This window comes from Pezoporus flaviventris, unplaced genomic scaffold (assembly GCF_033815535.1).
Source record: "Pezoporus flaviventris isolate CSIRO_AGI_PZ_B2104156 unplaced genomic scaffold, CSIRO_AGI_Pfla_v1 ptg000063l, whole genome shotgun sequence".
In the NCBI taxonomy this organism is placed as follows: Eukaryota; Metazoa; Chordata; class Aves; order Psittaciformes; family Psittacidae; genus Pezoporus; species Pezoporus flaviventris.
Window position 1 is genome coordinate 8,001,294 of NW_026892611.1, and position 27,974 is coordinate 8,029,267.

General features: G+C 41.2%; 1 protein-coding gene across 2 annotated transcripts; it reads right to left on the reverse strand.

Moving 5' to 3' along the window:
* Positions 1–3,661: 3,661 nt before the first annotated feature.
* MYL10 (myosin light chain 10) lies at positions 3,662–27,974 on the reverse strand. Of its 2 annotated transcripts, none has more exons than XM_061470414.1 (7): positions 26,954–27,974; positions 17,630–17,716; positions 14,833–14,908; positions 13,243–13,347; positions 9,675–9,753; positions 4,648–4,696; positions 3,662–3,905 (listed from the first exon to the last, which is right to left on the reverse strand). In XM_061470414.1, exons 1-7 carry the CDS (start codon positions 26,996–26,998, stop codon positions 3,807–3,809), a joined length of 540 nt encoding a protein of 179 aa, XP_061326398.1. In that variant the 5' UTR covers positions 26,999–27,974; the 3' UTR covers positions 3,662–3,806. The 2 variants fall into 2 exon arrangements, with proteins under 2 accessions (XP_061326398.1, XP_061326399.1); XM_061470415.1 differs by lacking the exon at positions 26,954–27,974 and adding an exon at positions 25,472–25,578.

Here is a 27,974-nt window from a genome sequence, read left to right on the forward strand (position 1 = left end):
GTAATTGTATGTGAAAGGGCTGACACTAAAAAGCAACAGGCAGGGTTCACGCAAGTTCAGTTCCCATCTGATCATTTTAATGATGCTTGGAGATTGAAATGAAATTGGAATCGATACAGGTTTGTTCTAAGAATCCTTAATATTTTCATATTTGTCTGAACATGGGTCCTTCCCCTTCATAGAAGGGGCAGGTTAGAGCTCCAAATTCTCTTGCATGATATCCCAAGGTGCAGAAGTCCAAACGAGCAACAAGCTTTGTGGTATAGCCCAACCCAAAGATATCTTCAAGCAGTCTATAATCGGACACCTGATGCACAGCCCTTGAAGCGCAGTAATTCTGGTGCAACAGACATGAACAATGAGGGGGAAATGGATTTTAAACAAAGAGATAAGTGCACCAGTAAGGAAGGAGCATCAGAACTGAAGAAAAACTGAAGGAAAACAGGTAGGGTCACATGGAATTTGGGTTTTAAATTGCACACAAGCCACTTCAGAGCATCACAAGAGCTCTGAGTAGTTGAGAACACTCTGGTGGTGCCTGAATGTTCGGCAGCTACTGGAATACTTCACAGCCTGCACCCTTGTTTGTCCCCATCAAGAACCAGAGGGAATTTGGACTGAATTTCAGGCAAAGCCTGTGGTTTAGCTTCCTCCAAAGGAGCTACCTAGGTTGGGCAATCAAATCATTTGCTTCAAAACTGCACTGCTCCAAAGCAAATTGCTCATCTTGAGAAAGCCTAGCTAAGCCTAAACTGCACTAAGGTGGTCCCAGTTTTCATCTTTCCTACAGCTCCATGCTTCTTTCCCATCTGCATCTGTTAGGGAGCACTCACTCCCGAAGGAACCAGGAGCCTGTAGCAGTGCATGGTAACGTGGCTAGCAGGAAGGTGGCCTCACCAATATCCAAGCAAGGCAAGCCCAAAGATGGGAGTCAGATTCCAGAGTCCAGATCACCAGGCAAGTCCACTATCCTGTGGCAGGTCCCAGATCAAGCTGAAAAGTTAAGCTGCAGTTCGGGGCTATCTCCAGTAACTGTTATTAGAGTCATACACAGTTCAGTGATCACTAGGCAGGTCCACGTGATATGCAAGGCCCAAGAAGTAGTGTAGGTCTAAGGGTACAGCTCAAGAAAAGCCTGAGTGCTCTGGGCTGAGCATAAATGGGGCTCTTGGGCCCACAGACAGCAGGTCTGGGGGTTCCAGGTGAGCCTTGCCATGGCCATTAATTCCTATTAGTGCACTCAGGGCTGTGATAATTGCAGACAGACAGAAAAGCTTAGGGAGCTGATGTGGCTGAAGAGTGGAGGGGTTTCTTCTTGGTCATATCATGTCTGTGTATAAGCTCTAGTGCTCATCTGAGGGAGGGAATACACCAGGGGATGGGGAGAATGTGGGACTGCTCCGACTGGCCTTCCGTCAGCCTCAGAGCTGCACTTGAAGAAGTCATGTAACTCGGCAGTAACAGATGAAAAAGTGTGCATGCTTTGATGGAAAAATGTGACCTGATCCTTCATGAGCTTATCCTCAAAGTTTTTGCCTACCAGCTTGCATGAGGAAAAATAAACCTCTCTAGATTGAAGGCCAAAGGTGAGCTGTATTCCATTTTATTTGGTCTTCAGTCTCATTCTGAAATCTTTAGAGTGTAAAACTGATAAGCACCATCTGACATCTGATGCCTGAGTGACTTCAGCTCATATTAGTGGACCAGTCAGCACTCATTTGGTTGGGCATGTGATTTTCTGGAGCTCATCATACAAGGCAGTATTAAACTCTGTATGTGTGTTTGTGCCATACAAGAGCATTTTCCAGACCCACTCAAGCAATTTACAAAGGAAGTTTGTAAATGAAACTCCCATTCTGCTGCCCTCTTCTCTAAGCAGCTCCTTTCTTTGCTGAGTTCTGTCACTTGTTCGGGTCTGCATAAAAGCCTAAAGCAGAAGTTCATAAATCAGCTTCTCTAATGTGCCACTGAAAATCTTCTACCTCCATGACCTCCCACTGCCTATCTACACCACAAAGAGTGGTCATATACCTATGAAGAAAAACACATTCGGGGGCGAAAAGAGCTATCATGTGAAACAAAGGTAAGAACTGTGCTTGTGCAGGAGAGCTCAGTTTCTGCTGAATGAGCCATGAGGTGGAAAAAGAGGTCATATAGCCTCTTGCATTGATGAAGATTTACTAGTCCCTAAAGCCCACTCAAGCTGCACACCTTGTTGGGAGGGACAGGTCTGGGTGACCACACAATTATTTCAGATGTTATGGGAACACACAGCAAGAGTGCTAAAGCTCTCTGCACATCTTCAGCAAGATACATGGAAGAAAGGGATGAATTTTGCTTCTTGCTCTGCCTACTAATATATTTTAACAGAGAGAATTACTGGTAGCTACAATTGGGAATTGTTACTTATACCAGAAAAACACTGCTGTTACAGGAATATACACAGTGCTTCTGGACATAAGGGCAAGAGATGAGATTTATTATATCAACTTTGTGTCTGCTAAGAGCCTTCCCTTTCCAGTTGTTCTATATTACTTAAACTGTACTGAGTGTACGGTTTGCTGGAACAACAAAAAATGCAGGTGGGGCTGAATGTCACATCCCAGAGGTTTTTCATGCAATTTCTGCCCCTCCTGATGAGGGCAAATTTGACACTTTGCCTTCCAGTTTTCTTTCTACAAAGACTAAGATGGAAACAGCAAATGAGTGGCTTGTTACTTCCTCTCAGCGTCTGTGGGACTGTGGCGCCAACAACACTGATGCAAAAGGAAACCCTTTTCATTAGTTGCTAAAACAGCAGACGCTTGTTTTCCTTTGGCTGCAACATCCTCCTGACTCCCACACAAGAAGCACTCCTGCAGTATTCCACATAGGCAGAATACGTCCAGTTCCTAGAAGTCCAAATACAAGAAACTGTAGCCTGTTTTAGAAACCACGCTGATCTTGGATTATGAAAGGGAGAAGTAGTCTGCTTTCATGTGTAACCCTGGGCTACTGTGCCTGGGTTCTTTTCTTGTCTTTGTCCCTAGACTTTTGATGACCTTTGGCAACAAATCCTTCCGGTGTGTGCCTCACCTGTAAAATAAGGCTAATACCAGGGAGTGAAAGACTGGACATTATTGTTATTTCGTAGACAACCTCCTACACATAATAAAGGTAACTATGAAGGGTGAAATTTGCTATTACTGGTTTCTAAATGCACCTAGGTAAATTATATCATGAGAAAAACAGCCACTCTCCTACTGTTTCTGTTCTTTTGCACCAAAGCAAATGAGTCAAGTGGCTTCAGAAACTGGCCACATTACTAAGATAGAGAGGGCATGTTGCATATTCATAAGAACTTAAGATTCTTTTATTTACATTTTCATTGCTAGGGGCTGTGAAATGGAACAGAATTCTATTTACTAAATACTATTCCTGGTGCAATAAGTTAAAGGATTTCTCAATTAATACATGGAGCTTATGTATAAAAGACAAGAGGTTAAGCAATACTGCAGTGCCCAGTGGACCATCTGGTGAACATTAGGATGTCAATAAATCATAAAAGCACCAGTTCATCAAGAAAATTCCATTTCAAACCACTAACAGGAAAAAAAAGGCTGGGAAAAAACTCACAAAATTGGTATTTTCATATTTTATAAAAACAGGAGCATTAAATGACTTTAATCCAATTTCAATTGTTTTATTGGTTCTCTTCTGATGACCACATGGCTTCACATACTGAATGTTTAGCCCTTTGTCTTGCACACAAAAGCATTATGAAATAACTCGGTGCATCATCACAGGAGAAGCTCATCTCTTTCCTCTTAGTCTTTTTCCTCACCATGGGTGATAACGTAACAGAGGTTCTTATAGTCAAGATTACCAGAGACATCTGGAGGGAAAGCAGCAAACATCTGTTTAATCTGCCAAGCAAACAGGAGATAAGTGTTACAAACATAGGACTGTGGGACAGCAACATGTACTGGTTTTCGGTTCCCCCCACCAGTTCAGCTCCCTTCTGCCTTGATCTGTTAACCTCGATGGAAGATTATTGCTTCGCTTCAGTAAAACTGAAATAGGAATCAGGACACAACCAGTTAATACAGCCCTGCCAGAATCCCAACAAGTACCCTGTCAAAAAGAGCATTCCTGAAATCCAGGTAAGCCCTGGCCAAGTACTGCACTTTGGACTGTTCTTGCCATGAAGCAACTCCGCTCAACCTCCTCTTGTGAAAATGAAGTCCCTCTAAACTCTTCCCAGCCAGCAGAATCCATGTTCAGTCTCACACAAACCACAAAGTCAGTACCTCGTTTCAGAACTCATTTCAGATTTCAAACAAAATAACTCTCACAGAAATGGAAACCAGATCACAGTCCCCACCCAAACCCACTTAAACTCTAGTAAATCCGTTGCCCATCTCACCATAGGAAAGAACAGCAAGAGATAGGCCACGCTTACACTTGGATGGAAGTCCAAACAATCTGTTTGACTTTGATTTAGCCATGGAGCTATTCAGAGGAGATGCTGTGAATTGTTCCTAATTGCTAGAGCTGGCACCATCCTTCTCTCAGGCTGGATTTCAGCTGAATTCATGCATTTAAAGAGGGGCAAATTCTTCTTGCTGAATAAAATAGATTCCTAATTTGAGTAAAGACGGTCCTTACCTCTTCTTGACTGAACCGGTCTGCCTGTGTCATAAGCATTTCTTTGATGCTGTTCAAATAAAACGAAATAACCCGATTAAAGGGTGATAATGGCACATGACAATTCAGATGGCAAGATCCCTCCTGAAGTTGCCTGGAAGAAAATCTGTGTGACCGCATAAATTAGAGCTGTTAATCCTTACATGATATTGTAAAAGATGTTCTGTGGGCACCCATCAGTGTCAATGCCTCGCTCTGCCGACTTATTTTGCTTTTGTGACATTTTATAGAGGTTTAAAATTGTTTAAGGTTATTACTGTAATTGAAATACAGCAATTTGCTATGGTTATCTTCACCTAAAACGGTAGGTTTTCTCACTTGCTGTTAAAAGTTTGGATCACTTCACAAAACCAAAAGAGAGAATATTTTCTGTAAAATCTGAGGATGAAAGGAACAGAGCATGAAATGAGAAAGAGGACTTGAAAGAGAACTCCAACAGCTACTCCGAATCATCATCTGAGAATCCCTTTATTTGCATGCAGTCATTCCCAGAGGAGACCATGAAACTGCATGAGACCTGTTGTATTTCATGGTACAATGTCTTGTTCTGGAGTTACAGCACTGTAACAAGGAGCTTATCCCACACACAATCTGCATCTTATGCAATTACATCAAAGAGAATATTCTGGGGACAGACTCTCAGCTGATTTACCCTCTGTTTTCAAACCCATTGTGGGAAATCAGTCGAGCATGTAATTTTTTTACCTAAGTTCACAGGTGAATGAATAGAAAAGCCAGGGAGAATGATCACTGCTCTTAGCCTCACCCCCTTAGATAAAATGTCTTTATATTTCACCCAGTGCTGAGGACAGGACATGCCCAATGTGCTAGAACTTCCACCAGTATGAACTCAGTTATATTATGTAAACATCCCTTTCACTTGCACTAATAATTCCCCCTTCCTGCAGAAAACCTATATTAATCTCAGAGAGTTTGCATTCACACTGAAGAGGCAGAGGTGGCTCCTTTTTTGACTACCAAAGGTACTCACATATTTTCAGTACTCTTTCTAGAGCAGTAAAGCAGACTGTAAAGCTGTGATAACAGATGAGCCGTCTGTTGTACAAACCCAAAAGCTGAAACAAGCATAAAAATCTGGTTTTGTTTGTAGATTTGAAAAGAGGCTGCTTTTTGGAGGAATTTGTGTGGGGGAGTGAGAGCAAGAGCTCTTCTGGAACAGCCCTTTCTGTTTGGTTTTTTTTTTAATGTGAATACTTATTTCTGCTTTTTAAAGTGAATATTTGAAACTAAGTATTTTTAATAGAAATCATGCCTGCACAGGAACACTTCCATATGAGCAAAATTCACCTACTGCTGATGCAGATGTTCTGGCAAAACAGAAAAGCTTCCCTTTCTGCTCCCATACACCATGGATCTTGAGTCAAGAAAGTCACACAGATAAAAGTGTAGTTCTGATGGCAAAGCTACAACTGAACTTCTTCATATCTCTGACACACATATTTTTTCCAGTAAAAGGCTACAACAAAGACATGGCCCAATTTGCATAAGAGGCACATACGCTTCTGAATCTCTTTCTTGTTGATGTGAAGTGCTCATTTGGAAGGACAGAAAGGGAAAACTGAAAAAAGAAGGTTCTGGGTAAGGATCTTAACCATAACGACAAAAGTGAAGATATCTATTCAAGTTCTAGGAAATACTCTGAAGTTGCAGAAAGAGCTTAAGCTATTGTATATATTTTTCCTGCATGACTTTACCATTCTCTTTAATTTAGCAAAGCCTTTTCCCGTCTCTTTTTTCTCACATTGCTCTTTCTATTTTGTTATCCCAGCCATTTGCTATGTGCCTGCATTTTTTGAAGTGGAATTCTCAAATGATCAGTGGGTGAAAGAGTAGAGAGATCATCCTCATCAGCATGAGCTGATTATTGGATATATGTGCACAGGGGCAAACAGCATTAGCAAATGTAAATAGGAAGTGTGATACAGGAAGGAGCTTGGTGAATAGAAGGAAGCACTTACAGCAATTTTGTTAGAAGTCACAAATAAACTTCATCACAAACAGGACTGAATTAAAGAGATCTGGGCACTGTGTGTCTTCTGTTCACATGCTTAAAGTATTTAGGGGAAAAGAAAAGATCAAATATCTAATTACAGTCTTCTGATGCACAGCCCAGTAGGCTCTGGCACTCTCAGAAGGAAGAAGGACTGAGTTAAGGATCTATGCACATTTTCCATTATTTATTTTATAGGGAAACAAACATTCACAGTTTCCAAAGCTACAGATTATACACTTTTTTCTTTGTGTATCTTGTTTTCTTTTTTTGAAGACTATTTGCTCCTCAAATAAAAAGAAAAAATCAAAGTCTTCTGGGCAAAAGAGAATATCCATTTGCTTTGACATAGGAGTCTAAATGTCACCTCTTGTCCTGCCTGGCATCAGTTCTTTCTACTAGTACAGATACTTTGGGTTTTTAAATTATCTGTGAAATCTATGAGACATCTTGGTTTTCCACTGGGTTTGCCCTTTCTATAATGCTGGCTTGGAGGAAAACAGGTGAGTTGAAATGAGCAGTGCTCTATAGCTACAATGAGACACATCACTAGCTCAGCCAAACTAAGCTCCAAAGGTCCGGATGCAGCTCAGCTCCCTGGGTCCATTTTCATCTGGTACAAATCTGAACACTTTTTTTTGCATGGTGATGAGGCACAGTTGATGTTGGCCTGACTCACTTTGTCCCACAGATGGCATTTAGGACTGAATCATCCAACCTTTCCGAATGCTATGCCAGTTTACACCAGCTGAGAATGCGACCAAAAGCATTTTCTCTTTTTAACATCATGCTATAGGAAGGATTTGATGTGTGGTATAATGATGCAGATAAACAAAGTCTGTCATTGAACTTGGAAGTAAGTTATAAACTCCTGGAGCTTCTGGAAAGGTTAGAAGACTCCATCCCAGCTTCCATCAGATGGACTAAGTGAGTCATTTCCAGACTAGAGGTGAAAACACGCAGAGGGAAGAGACATAAAAATCCCCACAAGGAGGTTAACCCCATGAACATAAAAAGAAGTTCTTATTAAAAGGTCAGTATGGCTGCTTTTAGAGAGAAACATTCCAGGATTTTTTTATATGGAGAAATATTATTTATTAACATTAACTGTCGTTTGAAATGGCTGTTTGAGCCAGCAGAAAGATTATTTCAAAACCTTCCAATGTCTAAGTTTTGGAAGCATATGAATAGAAGTTAAACCTCAAAGACATTCACGGAATTGATTTAATGGTTTGTTCTGTAATGATCAACATTACCCTCGGGTCTAATAAGTAAACATTATGCTCTGTTGTGGTGATGAACTAAAACAATTGTCTAATGTTAGCAGTGCAGTGGGGGTAGGGACAAGGTTGACCTTTTTCATCAAGGAAAAATAAAAGTATTCCTCTCTCATCTTCATTTTGGAGTGTGATACTGCATTCCTAATTTGCCCCAAACTCCAACAATTGGCTTCCAGCATCCAAGGAATGTAGAACAGGACACAGGGTGGCAAGCCGCAGATTTTGTATGCAGTATATTGTTACAGATAGTGGCGGGAAATACAACATTTCATGGGCTTTGTATTATCAGAGGGTTGTATTTCATGCTTGTGATTTCACTGCTGTGTGATCTGGCCTATTTGGCAACAGGCTACCTTTTATTCTCATTGTTTGAGTCACTTCTGATGTGTTTCTCTGACTGCTCTTCCCCAGCTGGTTGGATAATGTTAACCCAAAAGCAATAGGGATGCCTGTTAACCCTCTATTCTTTCAGACTGTTTGCTACATCCACTTGTGGTTTAATTACTTTGGAAGTTTAGTGAAAAGACTGTTTCGTTGCTTTGTTTTTACATACTGTGTACCAGAATAGGACTCTCGGACCCACTGGCTTACTGTCATAGAAAAGCATATTGGCAATGGATAGAAATACTTTGTGTGAATTTTGCCTTTTCAACTAACTTTTGTGAGACATTGGTAGTCGCAGATAATGTCATAGAAAACTCCACCTTTGAGGTTCTGGTCAAAGGTTTAGTTTTCATTTACCTTATGATGACATTAGCAGAATTAATTGGTGCAAATACAGTTTTGTAACTCATGGATCCCTAATAAATTTCCTATACATATTATGCTTTGTAAAATCTACCTGTAGTGGAAATGTAGACCCCAAATTTCTGAGGGAATTTAAGTATATAGATAAATCTAGGCATATAAAGCATTTCACTAGAACCACAGGTCAGATCTCCTCATCCACTGCCCTGATCTGATACTATTTATCTCATTTACCTGAGGGTCTCCTTACACCCTCTGACAGTGCAATGAGGATTTACATGTGTGCAATTAGCACTTCAAGTCCTTTTACCTGGCTTTGGTGGTGTAACAGTTTGTGAATACAAATGAGGTCCTGCCTCCTTATTTAAAATATGGCCATATTGACAATAATTGTAATCTTATTACCAGTATTATTTGCTTTGGCTCCCACCATATGTAGTGGAATTTTACAGCAAATTATTGTCTAGAAGCAGAAGGCTCTGATGGTGAACATGTAACAAGGAAAATGTCCTCACTAAAACCATGTCCCAGAGTTAATTAAATTGATCACTTTGGTTAAAAGGGGGCTAGGTTTCCCATTTTAGACAAGCACTCTCAGTTAGGCACCAGACATTCATTTTCATTTTACATATGGAGTTAATCTACAAAGACTCATGTGTTGATTTATATCCAAACCTTCAAAAAAGGCTATCTAATAGCCTACATGTGATTATATTTCCATTGCCTCTTGCAGTGTCTGAAGACAATAACATCTCTTTTTAGTATACAAATACATTCATACAATAGTCCAGTCTTTTAACTCTGGCTTACAAAGCTAAATGTTTTCTCTGCCTGACAGCTCTTCTGCCTCTTAAAATACTGCATAATATATAGCTTTTAAGCTGTTCTTTAAACCTGTGCAATTATTATTATTACTATTATTCTTTTAAAAGGATTTGAAATAAACTTACTAGTCTGCCTTTATGTGGCCTTTTCCTTCTGGGTCGAAAATCTTAAAAGCATTCAGAATGGTTTCTTCTGGGTCCGTGCCTAAAATTAATGAAATATAATTTAGCAGCCTGGATGTGTTTCTATAGCTTCTGAATACTTGCTAAGTAATTGCATTCACTCGAAAACAGAGCAAAATGGAAAATTCTGCAGTTGTAGGTTTGAAGACAAAGGTTCCTTCAGTCGGCAGCATTTGTCATGTCAGATAAACAATAGAGGTGAATAGTTCAATGCTCAGAAGCTTAAAAATAATAACTCATATCTATTCTATGTCTGCAGGAGAGAAAACTTCCAGGAACTGGTCTCCAATATCAGTACCCAGAGGATTAGTGGCTTTCAGAAATGAAAATATAACAAACTGTTTCCCTCACTGGCTTCCTTTAATCTTGTACTGGACGTTCCTTGTAAAAACACTTTGTGATGTTACTTGTTCTTCACTGTATAGGGAAGGGGTTATTTTCTTCACTAAAGGAAATGGAGTTCATCCTAAAATCAGAATGACAAAGGAATGCAATGGAAACAGCACGATCAATGTAAAATGGTGCTCTCTGCTTACATTCTGCAGTGCACTTCCACTGAAGGATCTCTTCATTAGTGTTACTTACAGAAACAGGATGGCTTAAAGCACTAGACTATGGCTCCAAGATTTTGCTTTTGCTCTTAGCTGGGCCACAGACTGTTGGTATGACTTTAATTTCCTTGCTCCTCTGTTCCCAGCAGTAAAATGATAGTAATAGCCTTCCTTTTCTTCCATCCTTTATCTGTCCCATCTATTTAGACTGGAAAAAAAATGGGTCAGGGACTAGCTTTCAGAGTGCCTGAATCTTGGCTGGGGTTTCTGACTATTCCATAACACTGCAGATTGTGAGTACACTCACTGTCAGTTTCAACCCACACCAAAGATACACTGTATACTCTGTCACTTTGCCAGTGTTACAAAATATTATGGTAGTATATATAATAAAAATCACTGTAACTGTAGGAAACCGAATTTACAGGCAGATTGACAGACCCACGGACAAACGAAGCTACTTGGAATACTGAAATGTTGAAAGAGTGGTTAAAACATAGTAGTAACATGAAGAACTGCAGTTTCAAAGTCTGGCAGAGACAGAACCAGAACAGAACCCAGTCAAGGTCCCCTGCTCTCATGATTACATGCACTCACGATGCTGCCTTAGTTTTCTTTGTTTAAAAGGTTTAATAAGGATTATTAGTAGTACTTTAGTGGATACAATAATGAATAAACCTAATGGCACTGACCATGTATATTCTTTTGCCATGCTATGGGCAACGCATTCAAACTGCAATGAATATGTGATCCATACAAAGAGCACTGGCATTTAATGAGCATTTTGATTGTCCCATGAAGTGAAGTGTCTTCCAGCTCGGAGGAAAGGTCGCATTTAAAGTAGTCACCACTGTGGGGGGGGATTTTTTTTTCTTCTGTGTTTTACATTTTCTACTCTGTCATATCCTTGGACTTTGGCTTTGAAGAGAAGCAATGCAGCAGGCATTCTTTATTGATTAGCTGGTAAATAAAGTGGTTTCTTTGATGTGCGGCATCTCTGTTTTCTGTACAAATTGTATTATTCTGACTCCCTGTAGAAACAGCTCCATGTGGTTGGCATTAACATAAACCTCGTTTTGTTAGCTGTTCATCTGGCATCATAATCTCAATATACAAAGCTAAAGCTCGTCCTGAAAATCCCAGCTTCCCCTTTATGACAGAAATCAATTATAGCACAACAAATTTTACTTAGAAAGCACCTTTCACCAAATTCTCTGAGTGGTACTTAGCTAATAAAGAGTGTTGCAAAATTGCCATATCCACTTCCTCTAGCCCTTTCTCCCTTTCTAATTGCACTACAAAGGCTCTTCATCCCAATTAGTTTTGATTGGGAATGTGCAGTCTTTTGGCTCTGCTTCCTTTGCATGACAAACCCAACCAGAAGGGCATGACAAGCACAGCTGTGATTTTCCCTTCACCAAATGGAAATCAAAAAAACCCTCCTCCTCTGCTGGTAGCCAACAGGAAACCTGCAGACAAGAGGGGTATGCTTCACCATTCACCTTCCTGTGCTGGCGCTGCTTTTAGGCCACACAATTGGCAGGGCCAGACTCCTTGCCAGCTTCAGCCATCGTAGGACACAAGAGGGAAGAGGGGAAAGGAAGAAGAACAAATTTCTATGCTCTGTGTGGTGGTAAGCATTACAAATAGACAGGAATAGGAAGCAGGGCACCCCACAAGAAATAGTCACATATCCCAGGAGGAAGATTAGGCAGGAAAAGGCACTACCTATTCTGCAAGCTGACATCTGGAATGTAAAGGTGGAGGAGCCACTGTGACAAGTCAAATTGTTGTCTGGGTCATAAAATCCTCTCTTCAGTGTCAGTCTACAGCCTTTGCCATCACTTCTTATGCTTCCCAGACATGTCTTGCTCCTTAGCAATAATGTATTTCTTGGAGAACTAGCTACATTAATTCTTTCTTTCAGACCTCTCTGTTTCCTATTCCAAGCGTGGAAAGCCCTTCACTGAAACTGTGCTCAGCAATAAAAAGACAGAGTCCAGTAGCAACACAATGAATGTTTTTGAGAAGATGGGATCAGATTTTTCTGCTTTTCTGCTCATTAATTATTTTATCAAACTTCTGGAATGTGCTTGGCTAAGGCCAACCTTGCTTTGAAGGTCAAGGCTTTCCCTTACCTCTAATGCATATAGGAAAATGACCAGAGGTTTCTCTTGGCCTCTCCCACTCCCTCTCTTGCCCTTTCTAGCCATTAAGAGTATAAGAGACGCAACTAAATTACTAGCTCCTGCAACAAATTTAGTACCCACATTTCCTGGACTCCCTACAGTGATCCCTATCTACTCCGTGGCATTGGGCAAAATCCTTCTCCCTTATCAATGTAAATCTACTGAAATTATTTTAATTTCTCCCCTCTATTAAGAGTTATTCAGCAAAATATCCAATGGTAAAATTACTGTTGACCTCAAGGGAAACCAAGGCTGGGCCACTGGGTTACAACTCCTACAGAAAATGAGGGAAGGCCATGTTGCTCCTTCATGCACTGTAACTGCAGGAATGATGCAGACGTCGTGCTTGTTATTGAGCCAAAGGTGTGCAGAAGATTTTTCTTTTAGAAATACTGAAAATACTTTTAAACCAGCTAACACTGGGAGTGATACCACTATAGCATGAGCAATAGACTTCATTCAGCCTAGGAACCCACTGACAGTGAGTAACTCATCTGCACTGTGCTCCAGGCTGCTGTGATTTCATTACTTTCTGGACCTCAACTTACCACTTTCATGTTAGCTTATGTAAGCTGAAATCAACACCTTTGAATTGTCCTCTGGACCGTCCCATAGCCTTTTCATACTTCAGCTCTGTCTGCAAAAATGGAGATCACTCCTTGCCTTTAAGCAATCTTCTGTGGATACGTTATTATAACTTGCAAGGTGCCGAGATACTTCAGTGCTGAGGATCTTTGACAGATACCTCTCCAACCCCCCAGAGGTACTTACCTTTCAGCTTTTCCCCAAACATAGTAAGGAAGACAGTGAAGTTAATAGGACCTGGCGCCTCCTTCACCATGGCTTCAAGCTCTTCATTCTTGACATTCAGACGACCTGAAGCAGAGATCATTTTTCATAATAAATCACAAATTGTGTTTCAAAAAACGATTCCCATTCATCTCCTCCGACTGGGGAGCTCAGGGCTCTGTGCAGCTTCGCTAATAACATGGTAGAACACAACTCCAGAATACCTCGGTGTGAAACAAATTGGCAGAGCTGGCTCCAAGATCAAAGGGTGACTGAAGGAGTAAGAAGGATAAATAATACAGACATGGCCAGCAGTGGACGAAAGAAGGGGCACTTCCAAATAAACTGGTTTTCATTTTTGGGTGGGTTTTTTTTTACCTCAGGTGAAATACAGGCCCCACTGATATTACTGTAACAGAGTTCAAAGTGACTGAAGCGAGTCCAAGGTCTCAGATTTTGCCCTCCTATATATTAAGAGTAGAGAGCAGATGGATGAGTTGAGTAGCTGGATCCTTTCCTCACCCTTGTGCAGTCCTGTCCCTTTCCCATCCTTGCACAGTCCCATCTCTTCCCTATCCTTGCACAGTCCTATTGATGAGAACTTAGCCCCTGGCAGCTCTACTCAAACTGAGTGGCAATTTGCTGTGACGGTACTTTATAGGCATTGAAAGACTTCACTGAACAGGAAAGAAAGCAGAACTTGGCCTTAAGAAGTAAATATTTCAGGGTAACAGTAGCTACAGGCCAAAGTTTGCAAACTTCGTTGTCACAATAAAGAGTTCAGGAGCTTCTGCTCTTTGCAGTGATTCTGCTGGTGTCTGACTCCACCCCAGGGAGCTCTAAAGATTCTTATCAAACTCTTTTTAATAGGATCCAGATGGCAAAAGTCCAAATGCCTACATCACTGCTCAAGCCTCAAATGCTGCAACAAGGATACAACTCCAGGTTTGGGATCATGAGAATTTTGATTTTTCCTTTCCTTGGGAAGATTTGCTTTCATCTGCTTGATATTATCAGGATTGTGATGTGCATGGAGCGGACAATACCTAATCTCATGACATGCACATTCCACTTCACATAAAAGCCCGACAGCACAGAACCTCACATGAAGTCTTTCTACTTTCGTGTGGGCAGAGGGGCAGCTAGTCCATGACAACAATGTTAATTGGTAGATATTGCATGGCTCCTACATGAAAAAGGTGTAGCTTGTGAAGCCTGGATTCAGAGGCAAATCAGAAATGCCTGGCATGGACTCGTGCTTGGGTGGGCTTTGTATGACATAGCTGTAGGGGGTGTGCCTTTGGAGCTGCACAGCTCTACTGCACCCAACAGAGAGTCCCAGGAAGACCTTCACTTTGCTTCTGAAAGAGGCTGCTCGGGAGACTTTCCAGCTGGAGCTATGTAGTCAAATAGCAACTACCATAAAGGAGGAAAATCAAATTGAACAGTTTTCCTTTTGCCTCCTGTGTTATCTCATTACTTTCCCAGTGTAATTCTAATACAAACTTTTCTCCTGTGCTTGTAATTTAAACTGTGTTTCTTTTAAGTACTGAATTCTTACTACCAGTTTACCTAGCGCAGCGAATGTGTCTCTCAAGTCTGCTTTGTCAATAAAGCCATCCCTGTTCTGGTCCATGATGGTAAAAGCCTGTTGGAAGAAAAAGGAATATTTACTGCCATTGCTATGTTGCAGCGGACAATGCTACAGTCCCAAATACCAGTCCAGGGGGGTATTCTATTTATGCTGTGAAAAAGAATCACTTCCTTTGCTGCATCCACATCATGCCACATCACTGCACTTTCCTCACTCTCAACACATTGCTGTAGCTTGGCAAGGGGCTTAATTCAACCCACCCAAAGTTCTTCTTACTAAATTAATGTTCAGTGCAGTGTGTAGTTGGGCTGAAGCCAATGCTGGCAGCTTCAGCCATTCAGGCCTTAACCCATAAAGCTTGAATTAGGGAGGCTTTAGTTAGGGAGGATTTAGTCAGTTTACTCTGTGTGTTTTGTACCTTTCCCATTCCTCATTCCTTTGTGCAGCTCTCACAGTCTGTAAAACATTTAATTACTGTAGATATCTCTCTGGTATCAAGCTACAGTCAGTTCTTGTGGGCCTTAAAATGATCCATCACACAGAGATAGCTGGATTTTCAAAAGTACAGAGAAATGTAGGTTTCACAGTATTGTTTATTCCAAGTTTGTTTCCCTTTCCAATAAATTGTATCCTTCAGACTGCCCACTGTGCTCCGGCTGACCTTGATGTGCTGACCTTAAATACTTCTGGTCAGGAAAAAATTAACTTCTGAGAGAAAAAACACAGTTAGCTCTCCATTTTCAGCCAACACAGGATTTCTGTGCTATACCCATTATTTACTAAGCCAGCTAACTGCCTAGCTATCTATTTACCTATTTGCATGTCTGTCTATTCCCTGCCATCACACTTTTAACATTTCATTGATTTTGAAAGATTTTAATGACCTGAAATCCCCTTGGTTGTACTATGGGGAGTATTAGTAGAAGCAGGCCTGTCTCTGAAGCTGGTTATCTGTCTGACATACACATCAATATGAGAGTGTATCTTTACAATGACCAGGAATTATTCTGATTTCAGCATTAGTATGAAAGACAATGTTCTCCTGAGAATACAGCCAGCCCACTGCAGCAGGAACTTGCAGAGTTTTAAAGTCTATTGCTCTACAGGGTGCACTTCTTTCCATGACCATATTATATCAACATATCTTCAAGTAGTTTTACCTCCAGTTTCTTACAAAGCCCCACTGCTCACATTCTGGTTTGCCCATGTGGTTACTTGCAGCATGCATGCTCATAACCCTTCATTTACCTGCCAAACCGTCACCTTATAAAAACCTAAGCCCAACTCTTTAGAGCTGCTTTCCTTCCTCTTGGCGGGGAGGCTTGCTTTGAGTGGTGATCCCCACAATTTGGATGCAAACCAGAAGAAAATATAAAGAGCAAAGCAGAGCCCAGCAAGCTCACAGAAGGCAGGAAAAGTGTTAGGTATGTGTTGTAATGGGTGAACTTAAAATAACGTAGTCACAGCAATGCTGAAACTTCTTCTGGTTGAAATCTCTAGATAAAAATGTTCTGATCAAAACCAGCTTTTCAGAAATCCTTGTCCCAGTTATGCTGGTTTTAGACACAACATGGTCTTGGTTTTCTCTGGACAACTCCCCTGCCTTATGCTTTTGCTATTATTCTGCCACCATTCTCCCAGAAATGATATTAAGGTAATATCTTACTTAAAGCAGATCCAGTATAGTATTCTGACCAGTTCACAAGCAGCAGACCTTGGAGAAAATACAACTGGGGTTCATAGGATATGGAAAAGAAGTGGGAGAAGTTAATGCTCCCATTAACTGTGGAGAAGAGGTTTCAATTAATTTACCTGGGCCATGTTCACAATCCTTTGCATGTGTTTTTAGTCTCATTCACTACTGAGCTTTACTAGTGGGAATCTTCACAAAAAGTCAAGTTGAAAGCCACATGAATAAAATGAAACAGTAGCTGTTTATCACACTGGAAATTGCTTTGGAGGTGTAAGTTAGCAAAAACAGAAAAAAATCATATTTTAAACTGCCAAACCAATGCAAAATGTGCTGGCCTCACAGGCATTCTGAATGTCCACACAGAAAAAGAGCATAAACTCACCAAATTATGTCTCTAATATCCTTCAGCTTTTATGCCAGCCCATTAGATTTACCTCCTCAAAGGTCAAAGATGCATGGTAATACCAAATTCTTTGGGAGCTTAAATATGCTTACTTAGTGAATCTCAACATGTTGTTTTGTTTCATTGGTTTTATGGGAAAACTTGGCTGAGGGCTTCTTGGTATTTTTCTTTCTAGTTTGTGGGCATTATTAGAAGGGCACAGAAGAATATTTTCTGTTGCTATTGTGGAACACTAATTAATGCCCTGGTTCAACAAGGCACCTCTATTCAGGATAATACTTGTGAACTGAAGACTATTCTTATTGAAAACACCGCTTAAACTTAACTTTAAACATGTGCTCAAGTGCTTTCCTGAATCAGGGCTACAGTGGATGAGATGATAATTTTACTTGATTTTGGGGAAGGGGCTTGGGGGCTTTTCAAGTAAGTCTGGAGCTTGAGACAGGAGAGCGAGGGAGAGACAGACGGAAGGAAAGAAAGAATGAAAGAAAGAATGAAGGAAAGAACAAACAAACACACAAGGAAAACGATATACCAGCCAAAACCACAGAGATGATTCAGAAAACAACTGTGTGTTCTATTAAAGCAGATGGAGAATTGAATAAGGATTACAAACAAAACCTATGTTACTCATTAGCGATGACAGGAGACTACAGAGAACAGCAGAATAGCGACCAACCTCTTTGAACTCCTGGATCTGGGTTTGTTCAAACATAGAGAATACATTGGAACCACCTTCTATCTTCTTCTTTGCCTTTTTTGGAGCCTGTAACATATATAAGAAGATCAAATACATATTACTTTATCTGTTAAACACCCATGAAAACAAATTCCATCTTTAACAGAAGGAAAATACTGTCAAGTAATACAAGAGGATTGTGTTTCATTATGACAAGCTTTTTAATTCAGTCCTATATATATATATGTGTATGTGTATATATATAAATATATACATATGGGATAAAAAATGCTGCTTTAGTAACAGATGAATCTCTGAAGCTTTTTGTCATTCCCTTGCTCTGGCCTGGAAGCTGGCAGCTCAGATAAACAAGGACAGCTTGTCACTGTGCTGCCCTAAAAAAGCCAAGGGACCCAAAGCGTGGCTCTCTGAATATCACAGCTGGTCCACTGCTTCTTTCCCCAGGGAACTGCCTGTTCCTTGGATAGAATCACCTATGCCAGACCATTTGATGCAGGAGATTACTGCCCCTTCTGCAGTGGCTTTTCAGAGCTCTGTACTAGAGGAGGAGTGATACAAGCTTACAGTCTCACTTGGAGATGTGAGCAATTCAGGTAAGTGGCTGCAGGTATTCCTTCTTCCCAGTGCCTATGCTGGGATAGGCATTGAGGCACAAAATGAGGCCTTGCATGAAGACTCAGTTCAAGAGCTATAAAGGGAAATTACATCATTTCCTACTCACACAGAAACATTAAGAAGCCTGCTCTGTCTGGAGCACCACTGACTGAACAGATTCTTCCTATGTAGGAGCCTTCTCTATTTGGAGAATAATCTATATTCTTGCACCAACCTATGATACTACGTTACATTGCCTTACTAGCCCATATAATTTTAATATTCAAGATAGTCATCTTAAATAGAAGGGCTGGACTGCTTTTATCACTATTATGTAGTCTGAAGACTGAGACAGAAAGTTTGGGGAAAGAGCTACAATGATATCTAAGAATCTAATGCTCACTAAAAATCAGTTAGAACGAGACTTCATTACGTATCTTTGAATAAGGGCCCAACCAGCTTGCCTAAGACAATACAGTTCTTGTTCTGCAGTAAATAAGATCTGTGATGCCTAAGGATTACAGAAATGTTTTAACCACAGCATTATCCTGACTTGGGGCAGGATAATGACCTACCTCGCCTTTTGAGTTGTCTTCCAGACAGACTGCTTTTTTCTTTATCATTTTTGCTTTTAAACTCCATCATCATAGTCCCACCTTGTTCTCATGTCATGGAAAATTAGTCTTACTTAGTTTGGGCTACTCTGCATGAAACAGAAGGCAACTTCTACTGTCTCCTTTCATCAAAGTAAAAAAGCCCATGGAAGTTCAAATTCAATCCTGATTTCAAACATCCTGAGGAGCAGAACAGCTCAAGGAAATATTCCCACTAGACTCTGTTTGAAGTATACATTGTCTGATCAATTTAATCTGCCAGGCAGATCTCCACATGCAGCCACCCTGGTTTAGATCCCAGCTTGCAAATGAGGTCTATGGTAGACACTTACCCCCATCCCCACACTCCAGACCTGTCAAGCTCCCATTAGTTAGTGCAAAGCACTAAAATCTGGAAATAGGAATGGAAATTGAAAGAAAAATGTCTTTGTAGTGAGGATAAAAATCAGGACAGAATGCCACTACAGGCATGGAAAAGAAAGTGAAGAAGTGGAATGTTTAATGAATGTAGAAATATTGATTTTGGAATAAACATATTCTCTTCTCCTCCTACACATGAAATAAGTGTTATTTTGAGCAGTAATGGGCAATCTTCCATGTAACGTGAGGTGCCTGGTGGAGGTTTTCAACACTTTCAGATTGAATGGAAATATAAAGGACAATCCTACGTATTTACATGTATTTGTTCCCCAAGGTAAAAAGAAAGCAGATGTTACCCAGTGGAATGTATTGCAAACTGTCTGGGGAACTGACCACAGGGCACAAGGCTGGCTGCACGTTTGCAGATGAGGTAGTAGAACTGGTTCTCTTGTGCTTGTGTAGCTGTTCTTCATGAAGACAAAATGGCCTTTACCATTCTGATGCTCTGCTCTGCTGTGACCAAGTACTGCACCCATATCCAGCAGGGTAAATATTCCCCATGTTAACAATCTGCACCTTTTTAAGCCAGCACCACAATGAAGGACAGTGAGCTCCAGCTCCAAGTTTTATTAACTCTAAATGCCGAACACTGGCAATATACTTCCATTATGTCTCAGTTTAATGGGCTCTCTCTGCTGTATGGCTTTAAGCAAGGATTATAGCTGTAAGAAAGGATCAGATAAACCTAAAAGTTGTGGCTCAGTATCTATTAGAAACAGACCGGCAACACAAAAATATCCAAAAGTTTCTTTACATTAGTGAAGTCCTATCAAGGCAAAAAAGACTGAAAACTAGTTATCCAGAGTCCATGCCTGTACTAGGAGAAATCCATCCTAGCACAATACTTGTCCAGTGTTACTCTCTGGTTTGTTATCTCCAGGGATGATAAAGGAGATCCATGCCCATGTCGCTCAATCTACCTTTAGTTTTTCTGCTGAAGCTCTGGGTGTGGATCCAATTTATGATCTGCTCATGTGTGGAATGGGACTGAGACCACCACTACATTTCACAGGGGAAGAGCTGTTGAATGGAAATGGCTTTCCATCACCAGTATTAAGCTAAGTCTTCTGGCATCAAACACAGAGAGCATCTTGGATTATCAGTCTCTTTGTTTTTTGCATACACAGTATTGGGAACATAATTTATCTGCTCTGAAGGGCTGGGAAATTCATAATCACAGAAAGAAACTGCACCTTGATTTTGCATGACTGGTGGGAGGCAGGCACTATGAAGAGGAAGGCTGAGAAATAAGTAGGCGGAGCAGAAACAGAATACAGCCCATTGTCACTGTCTTTCTGGTGGGCAAGTCAAAGCAAACGGCAGCTCTAAGAGAATAGAAATAGGTCTGTGCTGCTCTCACTGATGACTTCAAACACTACAGAATCTTTTAGTGACCAGAATCAGGATTCTGACTCTGGAGTATCCTGAAAGAATGGTATTGTAAAAAGAGCAATACAGAATTGAGCAACCATATGGTTTCTAAACTGTCAAGGATTTAGTAGGTGACCTACAGAGGAGTGTGTGACTGACACATCACTTCTGTCTGCCTTGTTTTCCCCTTTTGTAAAATGCAGTGTGCCGAGCTGCACTTTGCAAAGATAGCTGCTCTGTCTTTGCAACATGTGCTTTGAGACTGACATACAAAACGTGCCAGATGAGAAACTGAAGAGCTGAGGGTCCCCTGGGCTTGGATTCCGAGGCCTCAATAGCACAGCAGTGGGAAGAATGTTGCAACAACTGAACAAGCCTATTAATATTCCTGCCTGAGTGTATTAATCACCCCATTGTGAAGAAAACAACACTTCACTTTAGAAGAGAAACCACAGGCTTACGCATATCACTCATTTGTCTCACTGGTGTTAGCACTCTCTCAATTAGCCTCGATTTTAAAGGCTTTTTATGTTGTTGGTTTTGGTTTGTTTTAGAAGATTTAAATGAAAAAATGGAACCATGCTAAAATCTGGTCCCAAGAAAATTCTGTTGAAGCAGGCATTTGCTTTGGGCCGAGTCTCCCTCACTGAGGTTCCTTATATTTCTCCTCTCAGGCAGTGTCAGGGAGCCAGAGAGAACAGGAATAGTGCAGTGACACAGGCAGGCAGGAACAATGTGTGTGCACTACCTTTGCCTCTCTGGATATAGGGATTCATCTTTTATATGTTGAAGAGGGGAGTGTATGCTTAAGTGAATCAGAGTGAGGAAATCTCTTATTTCAGGGTGACCTAAAAGAAAAGGGGGCAGGGAATCAGTTTGTATCTCCGTATGCAAAGGAAGAAGGAGCTGAAAATACTTGGTTCTCATTCAGAACATGAGGCATTATTTACCTTGGTAAATTCATAAAAGGCTGCTGCTAGAGCAGGTTCATGACACCAGAGAGACAAAGGAAGTGACACTGGATTATTGCAGAACTTTATCACCTTAATCCCTCAATGAATTTTTCAGACAGCCGAGGAAAGTGTGGTAAAACAGGCAGGTTCCTGCAAGATAAGCAAAGGTACTGCTCCATAACTGGCACTACTCCACACTGACTGCTCAGGTGCACACTCCCCCCTTCAGTAAGTACGAAGTAATCAACCTCTACTTAGCATTTTCTGCAGAGCTAGAATGTCCCCATGGGCAGCCAGGCAAAACGGGCAGCACTCTGCCAGAAGCCACAGTTTTGGTTTAGTTTGGGGAGGTCAGTTCCCTGTTTGGACCTAACCTGAGAGAAACCACTCAGAAAATACTCTAACTAAAGGTGACACAGTTTGATGCTCCTGACAGCCAGAGTTAAAAGACAAGCAGAAACACTTCCCCACTCAGCAAGTGATTGTGTTACCAGAGGAGGCACCAATGGAGGAGCAGGTCTCCTGGGAGAGAGTCCTTCAGAGACAAAACAGCAGAGTACATTATTAAGAGCCCGATTCGGTTGTCTTGTACCCTTCTGTATTCAGCCCAGAGCAAACTAGACATAAGATACTACCAGCTTTAAATTGCACTGTTTCACATTTTATACTTTCTTCCTCTGCGACTATGTCCATGACTACAGGAAAGACAGAATCATCCATCATCTTGCTCAGATTCTGGCCCCTACTGTGATCCACAGTATGATGTTAACTCTGAGTTACTCTTACTTTTTCATCCATCACACTCTTTCCTTGTTTTCCATCCACTCTGGGATCTCAGTGCTGACATTTCCTGTCTTTGAATTTTTGTTATCATCGAATCCAGCTTCTGAACCAAAACCTCCATCGCAGGCCTCTCCAACAGATTTGTGCAGAACTGGACAGGATTTTTGTTGATGAATGTCTCACCAGCTTGTTCTGCTGAGATAATTTACCCTGCATCTGCACCAAAGATCCCAGCCATGGACAAGCCACTGTTTTTAGTGTGGTTTGGATCTTTTTGATGGCAGGTGAGTAGCATAAGGCCAACCCAAGTGCATGCCTTTGAGGGAACAGTCTAGAGGAGTAAGCAACATAAACTGCTCTAAGGGCACAATTTGCATTTCAAACAGGCAGCAGCCTCAGATCATTCAAATAAAACCCCACATTATCAGAACTGAGAAACAGAAGACCTTTTTATTACCTACTCTGCACTCACAAACAGATTCCTCCCTTCTCATCCTCACTCCATTTTATACGTAGCCCCAGCCTCCCACATTCCCACACAGGCACACACACCTTTGATCCCTGCCAGATACAAAAATCTGTTGGACTGCATCTTCCCTGCTTCACACTCCCATACACTCAAGCATTCTCCTTTGCCCCACATAAAATCCCTTCCCAATACCAGTCTCCCTTTTTCTCCAGCTCAGATATACACAGGGAATGCATTATCTCCCCAGACTCATCTTGGAACAGCAGATAACCTCTCCAGTCACAGACTGCTCAACCTCTATGACCCAAAATTCGCCAGCTGCTTTCCCCACCCAACACATTTTCTTCTCTGGCATATATACGTCTTCCTCCTTCACATAAACAGATGAACGGTCCCTCTCTACATACAGAGCCCTCTGTGCTCACACACACATATGTACACGCACACGCATGTGCATATGCATACACAAACACACCACATTTTCAGTGGGTGAAATCAGCACTGCTCCACTGAGGTCAGTGCTTGTTTCAGTACAGGTGGTACATTCCAGACAGTTAAGCAGCCCGCAAACACATTTGATCAGAATGCAATCTATTTTTGGGCGTGCAGCTCCCCTCAGCACACAGAATTTGCTACAAGGTGTCACTCAAACTGAATAAACAGGGAATGTTTTGGGAATAAGAAAAAGGCTTCCTTTTCCTTCCTCCCGCCTCTCTTCTTCCCTCCATTCTCTCCATCAGCACAGAGCACACAGGGAGACATCACAGACCCGACTTCACTGAAATGCCCTGGAATTAACAGAGAGCTGCAGACAGTTCTCAGAACTCCATTCCACAGCACTTGTGTGGTCTGCTCTTGTTAGAGAAATTATCTCCCTGAACCCTGCCTCTCTCGCTCTCATCAGCCCTGGATGTCAGAGCCTAGTAGCACTGCCTGACTTGTAATTATTTTTTACTATGCTGCTTTGTCTGCACTAATCCTTTGAAAGTAGCTTTACTGCACATCTGAAATATTATGATGCTATAAAACCTCTGTAATATTTATAAATCCCTTAAGACATCATAAAGAGAGAAAAAAAACCTCCCCACAGAGTTCATCTAGCATAATTACATATACATTTCCCTCTGATTAATAAAAAATGATCACTTCCTTATGTAAAGATATTCTTCAGCTTTCTTTCATTAAGGCTATTTTTCTCTTCCCATTTTAAATCCGTTTCATGTGTCCCTGTATAGGAAGGTACCTCAGAAGACATTTTCCCAAAACAAAAGGCACAATGAAAAGAGCCACCACAGAGAATCATCGGTTGAACAAGGAGCAAGGAGCCAGACTAGTCTGTCACTATATTTTCACATCTCCTCACTTCAGCAATTTCACCACAGAATGTCCTGAACTACCTTCAAACATCAAGCACTGTGGTGTGTCATTGAACTAAATAGGTGGGAAGAAAACTGGTAAATAACGTTCTAAAGAAGAGGGGAAAAAGAAAACCTGAGCCCCAGCACTTGCCCCCCACCCCACAAAAGGGCTGGATTCAACTTCAGTGAAGCTGATTAAAGGGAAACCTGTAAATTCACAACCGAAGAGGCGCAGTAAGTACAAGGCACTGCTCAGTCCTGAAACAGTGGTTAGCGACTTGTGCACTCAGTGTGAAACCACTGACACTGGGCTTGCACTGACTGAAACTGGAACCTGGTTTTGTCATGGATTTTAGAAACTGCTTTGAAAGTGGTTTTATCCTGCTCAGAACAACACTTGGATCCCATTCATCACCTGCTTAAATGGGATCAGGTTCGAACTAAGTTTTGAGAATGCTTTTCATACACAATTCCCTCTCCGGTATTTTCCAGAATCAAATATTCCATAGCCATAGGGAGCCACTGGGCAGTATTACTTTAAGACAGCCTGAAAAGGACCTGCAAAAAGGAGAAACACAAGGAAAGAGAAAATAACCAGCTCTTGGTTTTAATCTTGTTGTTGTCATTCCTCTGAATTTGCAGAAAACAAAGATAAAGCCCAGTCTGCCCACACCGCTCCCTAGGCAGTTCTTTGCTACTTGGAATCACATCATGCACACCTTTGGTGCAGGTGTGGCTGTTGGAGTCCAGAGCTAAAAGCCAGCAGTGAGCAGGGCAGAGACAAGACACAAATTTCTGCATTACTTCCTATTTCTCCCCGCAGCCTCATGAGCAACAGTTACACAGATACCCCTTTCCCTCACTCCCCATCACACCATAGTAGACCTCAGCACTAATTGCACACCAGTCATTGCTGCCCAATGGTATTAGTCTTGGAAAGGGATGCAGGAGCTCTTCTCTCAGCAAATGTATCTATGTTCCTACCTTACTCATTTGTTAAACATATGCAGAAAAGTCCTTGGAAGTTCACAGCTTGCTCTTTGACATAGATCTTTATTCTAGATGTGAATATATATAATGTGTATATATATATGTGTATATATATATAATATATATATAATCATTCTAGATGTGAATAAAATCTCCTAAGTAGGAGATTATACGGAGTCTGGTGTGGTCATTACTGCTCTGTTTGACTTGTTAGAGTCAGAAAGAAATAGAGAGATCAACAGACAGACATGGGAAAGAATAAAACCTACCATAGTGCTGCTGTGCCTTCCACCCCTTCTCTGCCAACTAGTCAGCCAGCAAACACAATGCCAGTTGTCTCTTTATATAGTGTCGCCAAGGAATAAAAATATGCCTGCTCCAAGTTTAGACAATAGATGTAAGGTTGGAAAAGTGCAGTAATTGAATCCCAATACCATTCCAAGCACCTGTTCCGTACAGGGCTTTAACCTTTACAGGAATAATGCAGCAGATAAGTAGAGTAGGCAGTTAGGATACAATTGTACAGCACTCACAGTAAGCTAGAGCTGAAGGGGCTTTCCTGCGTACTTCTAAATAATGAACACAGGGCATGCACTAAAGAGATTTCAAGTGGACATGGCATCCTGAAACAGCAGAAAGAGAAACACCCGCCTTGAAAAACTGCAGAGGAAAGCAGCAATAAATTCGGGACACTGAGATCACTCCAGAGCCTGGTGCCTGCATTCAGAGCTCCAGAACAATGCCTGAGGTCCTGCCTAGGTGCAGCTGTAATGGGGAGCCATGGGTAAAAGCACTGTTCTACAGATGGCAGTTAAGTATCTCAAGTCAAGTCTGTTTTCCCCGAGTCTATCACACATCCTGAAGTCCAGGGGTCAGATCTCAAACTACTGCAAATTGATGGAGAGTCATGGACTTTAAGCACAAAAAAAGAATAGCAATGAATATGGTGTTGAGAGCAGAAGAAAACGGGAGGCAACATAGGAACCACAAGGGCTATGTCTCCTGAGGAATGCTCACGGACATTAATACCTACACATTCCATTGATTCATAAATCATGTTTGGCATTATCACAATGGGCCAAAACATTAACCTAGTACAGAATGGCATAATTCCATGACATTACATCAGATTTCCTAAAGGTCTACTCTGTATCTGTTACAGTATCTATACAAGGACACCCATTTAAACCAGCAGCAACAACAGGTATTTCAGGAACATATGTACACTAGCATCTGAAATACTTGTCCTTCATCAGTAACACTAACCTTGAGTCACAAAAGTGCTTCACCAATCAACTGAACGTTGAGACAGACAGACATACATTGAAGTATGCAGCTGAACAAGAACCTTGTTCTCCCTCCAGGTCCAGCCCCTTGCAGTGCTGTCATCTCTAATCTTAGATTTGAGTGCATGCTCTGCAGGGCAAGGACTGTTTCAGCTGTTACGAAGTACCTCAAACACCTACAGGGATAATTAAGTAATAAATAAGCATAATACAATTCACCTGGCTTTAGTGAAATTGTTGTGGATACAAGTTGGAAGTCAGCCTAGTGTCCATCTGTTTCAGTGACATTATACCAATATCTAGTGTAGCACAGCATAACAATAAATCTCTCAGTCCATGTGCCTGCTGGAGAGCAGAGCCAGGTTTGTATATACTAGATTGAATTTGGTCATCTGGAAACCTCAAAGTCAGGATTTCAAGGTAAATCTTACATAGTTTCAAAGGTTCATTGTGATAAAGACTTACCAGGTTCCCTGGGTTAAATCCTGATTCAACCAAGCTGTTAGGCATCCACTTGACTTTTACAGTCCCACTGAAATTAAGGTAATAGCTCTCATACTTACATTTAAGAATACAGTTACTTGTTTTGCAGGATCAGGGCTCTAATCCTGACAAGACAGCCAAATGAGCAGCAGCTTTGTCACTGAGTTCACTGGGCCCAGGATTCCACCCTCTGAATTTTGTGTCCTTTTTTGGAAGAATACTTGTGTTTTCATCCAGCCATTATCCTAACAGCTCTGTTAACAGATGCTTTGTACTGTTTCTTTGGGAGTTTGTTTTCTCTTATCTAATATCTCATCAATCATCATTATTATCATCAATCTGCTCCTTAGTTTTGCAGGCATTTTCCATAGTGCATGTACTTTTTACCTTGATCTTTGTCTTTTCACAAAATTTCTATACTAAATGACTTCTTCAAAGCTGTTTTTAAATGACATGACATGTTAGGATAAAACCCACACGACACTGTGTGTTTGTAACGCACATGTCCTGGGAGACCAGATCCCTCTCTGCTTAGTCTATAAAACAAATCCACAGAGGAATTAAGGGAGACATACATCTTGGCTTTAAAGGCCTGCTTGCTTCTGCAACTGCCTCCAAATTATAGAAAGGCTCCAGACTGGAGAGGGGAGGGAGAAAAGGGGGGGGATAACATAAGGACTGAAAAAGAAAGGCTTGAATTTAATTGCCCTAAAAATTTCAATCATTCAGTGTGGTAATTAGAGAGTGGCTGATTCAGAGGCAATTTCATTTGGAAAAAAAAAAGAAGAACCCAACAAGATAATTGATGCTAAGTGAATATTTTACCTGAAATATTAAATACCAAACTTAAGTCTGCCTCCAGGGCCCTTTCTGCTACCCCTATTGGACCTGTCTTTCAACTGCTTTGTGTTTTCCTCCCACATGACTCAACGGAACAGGACACTCGTTCGGAGCATCAGAGTGTCCCAGGGACAGGTTTATTTGAAATCTCTGTACTGTGAAG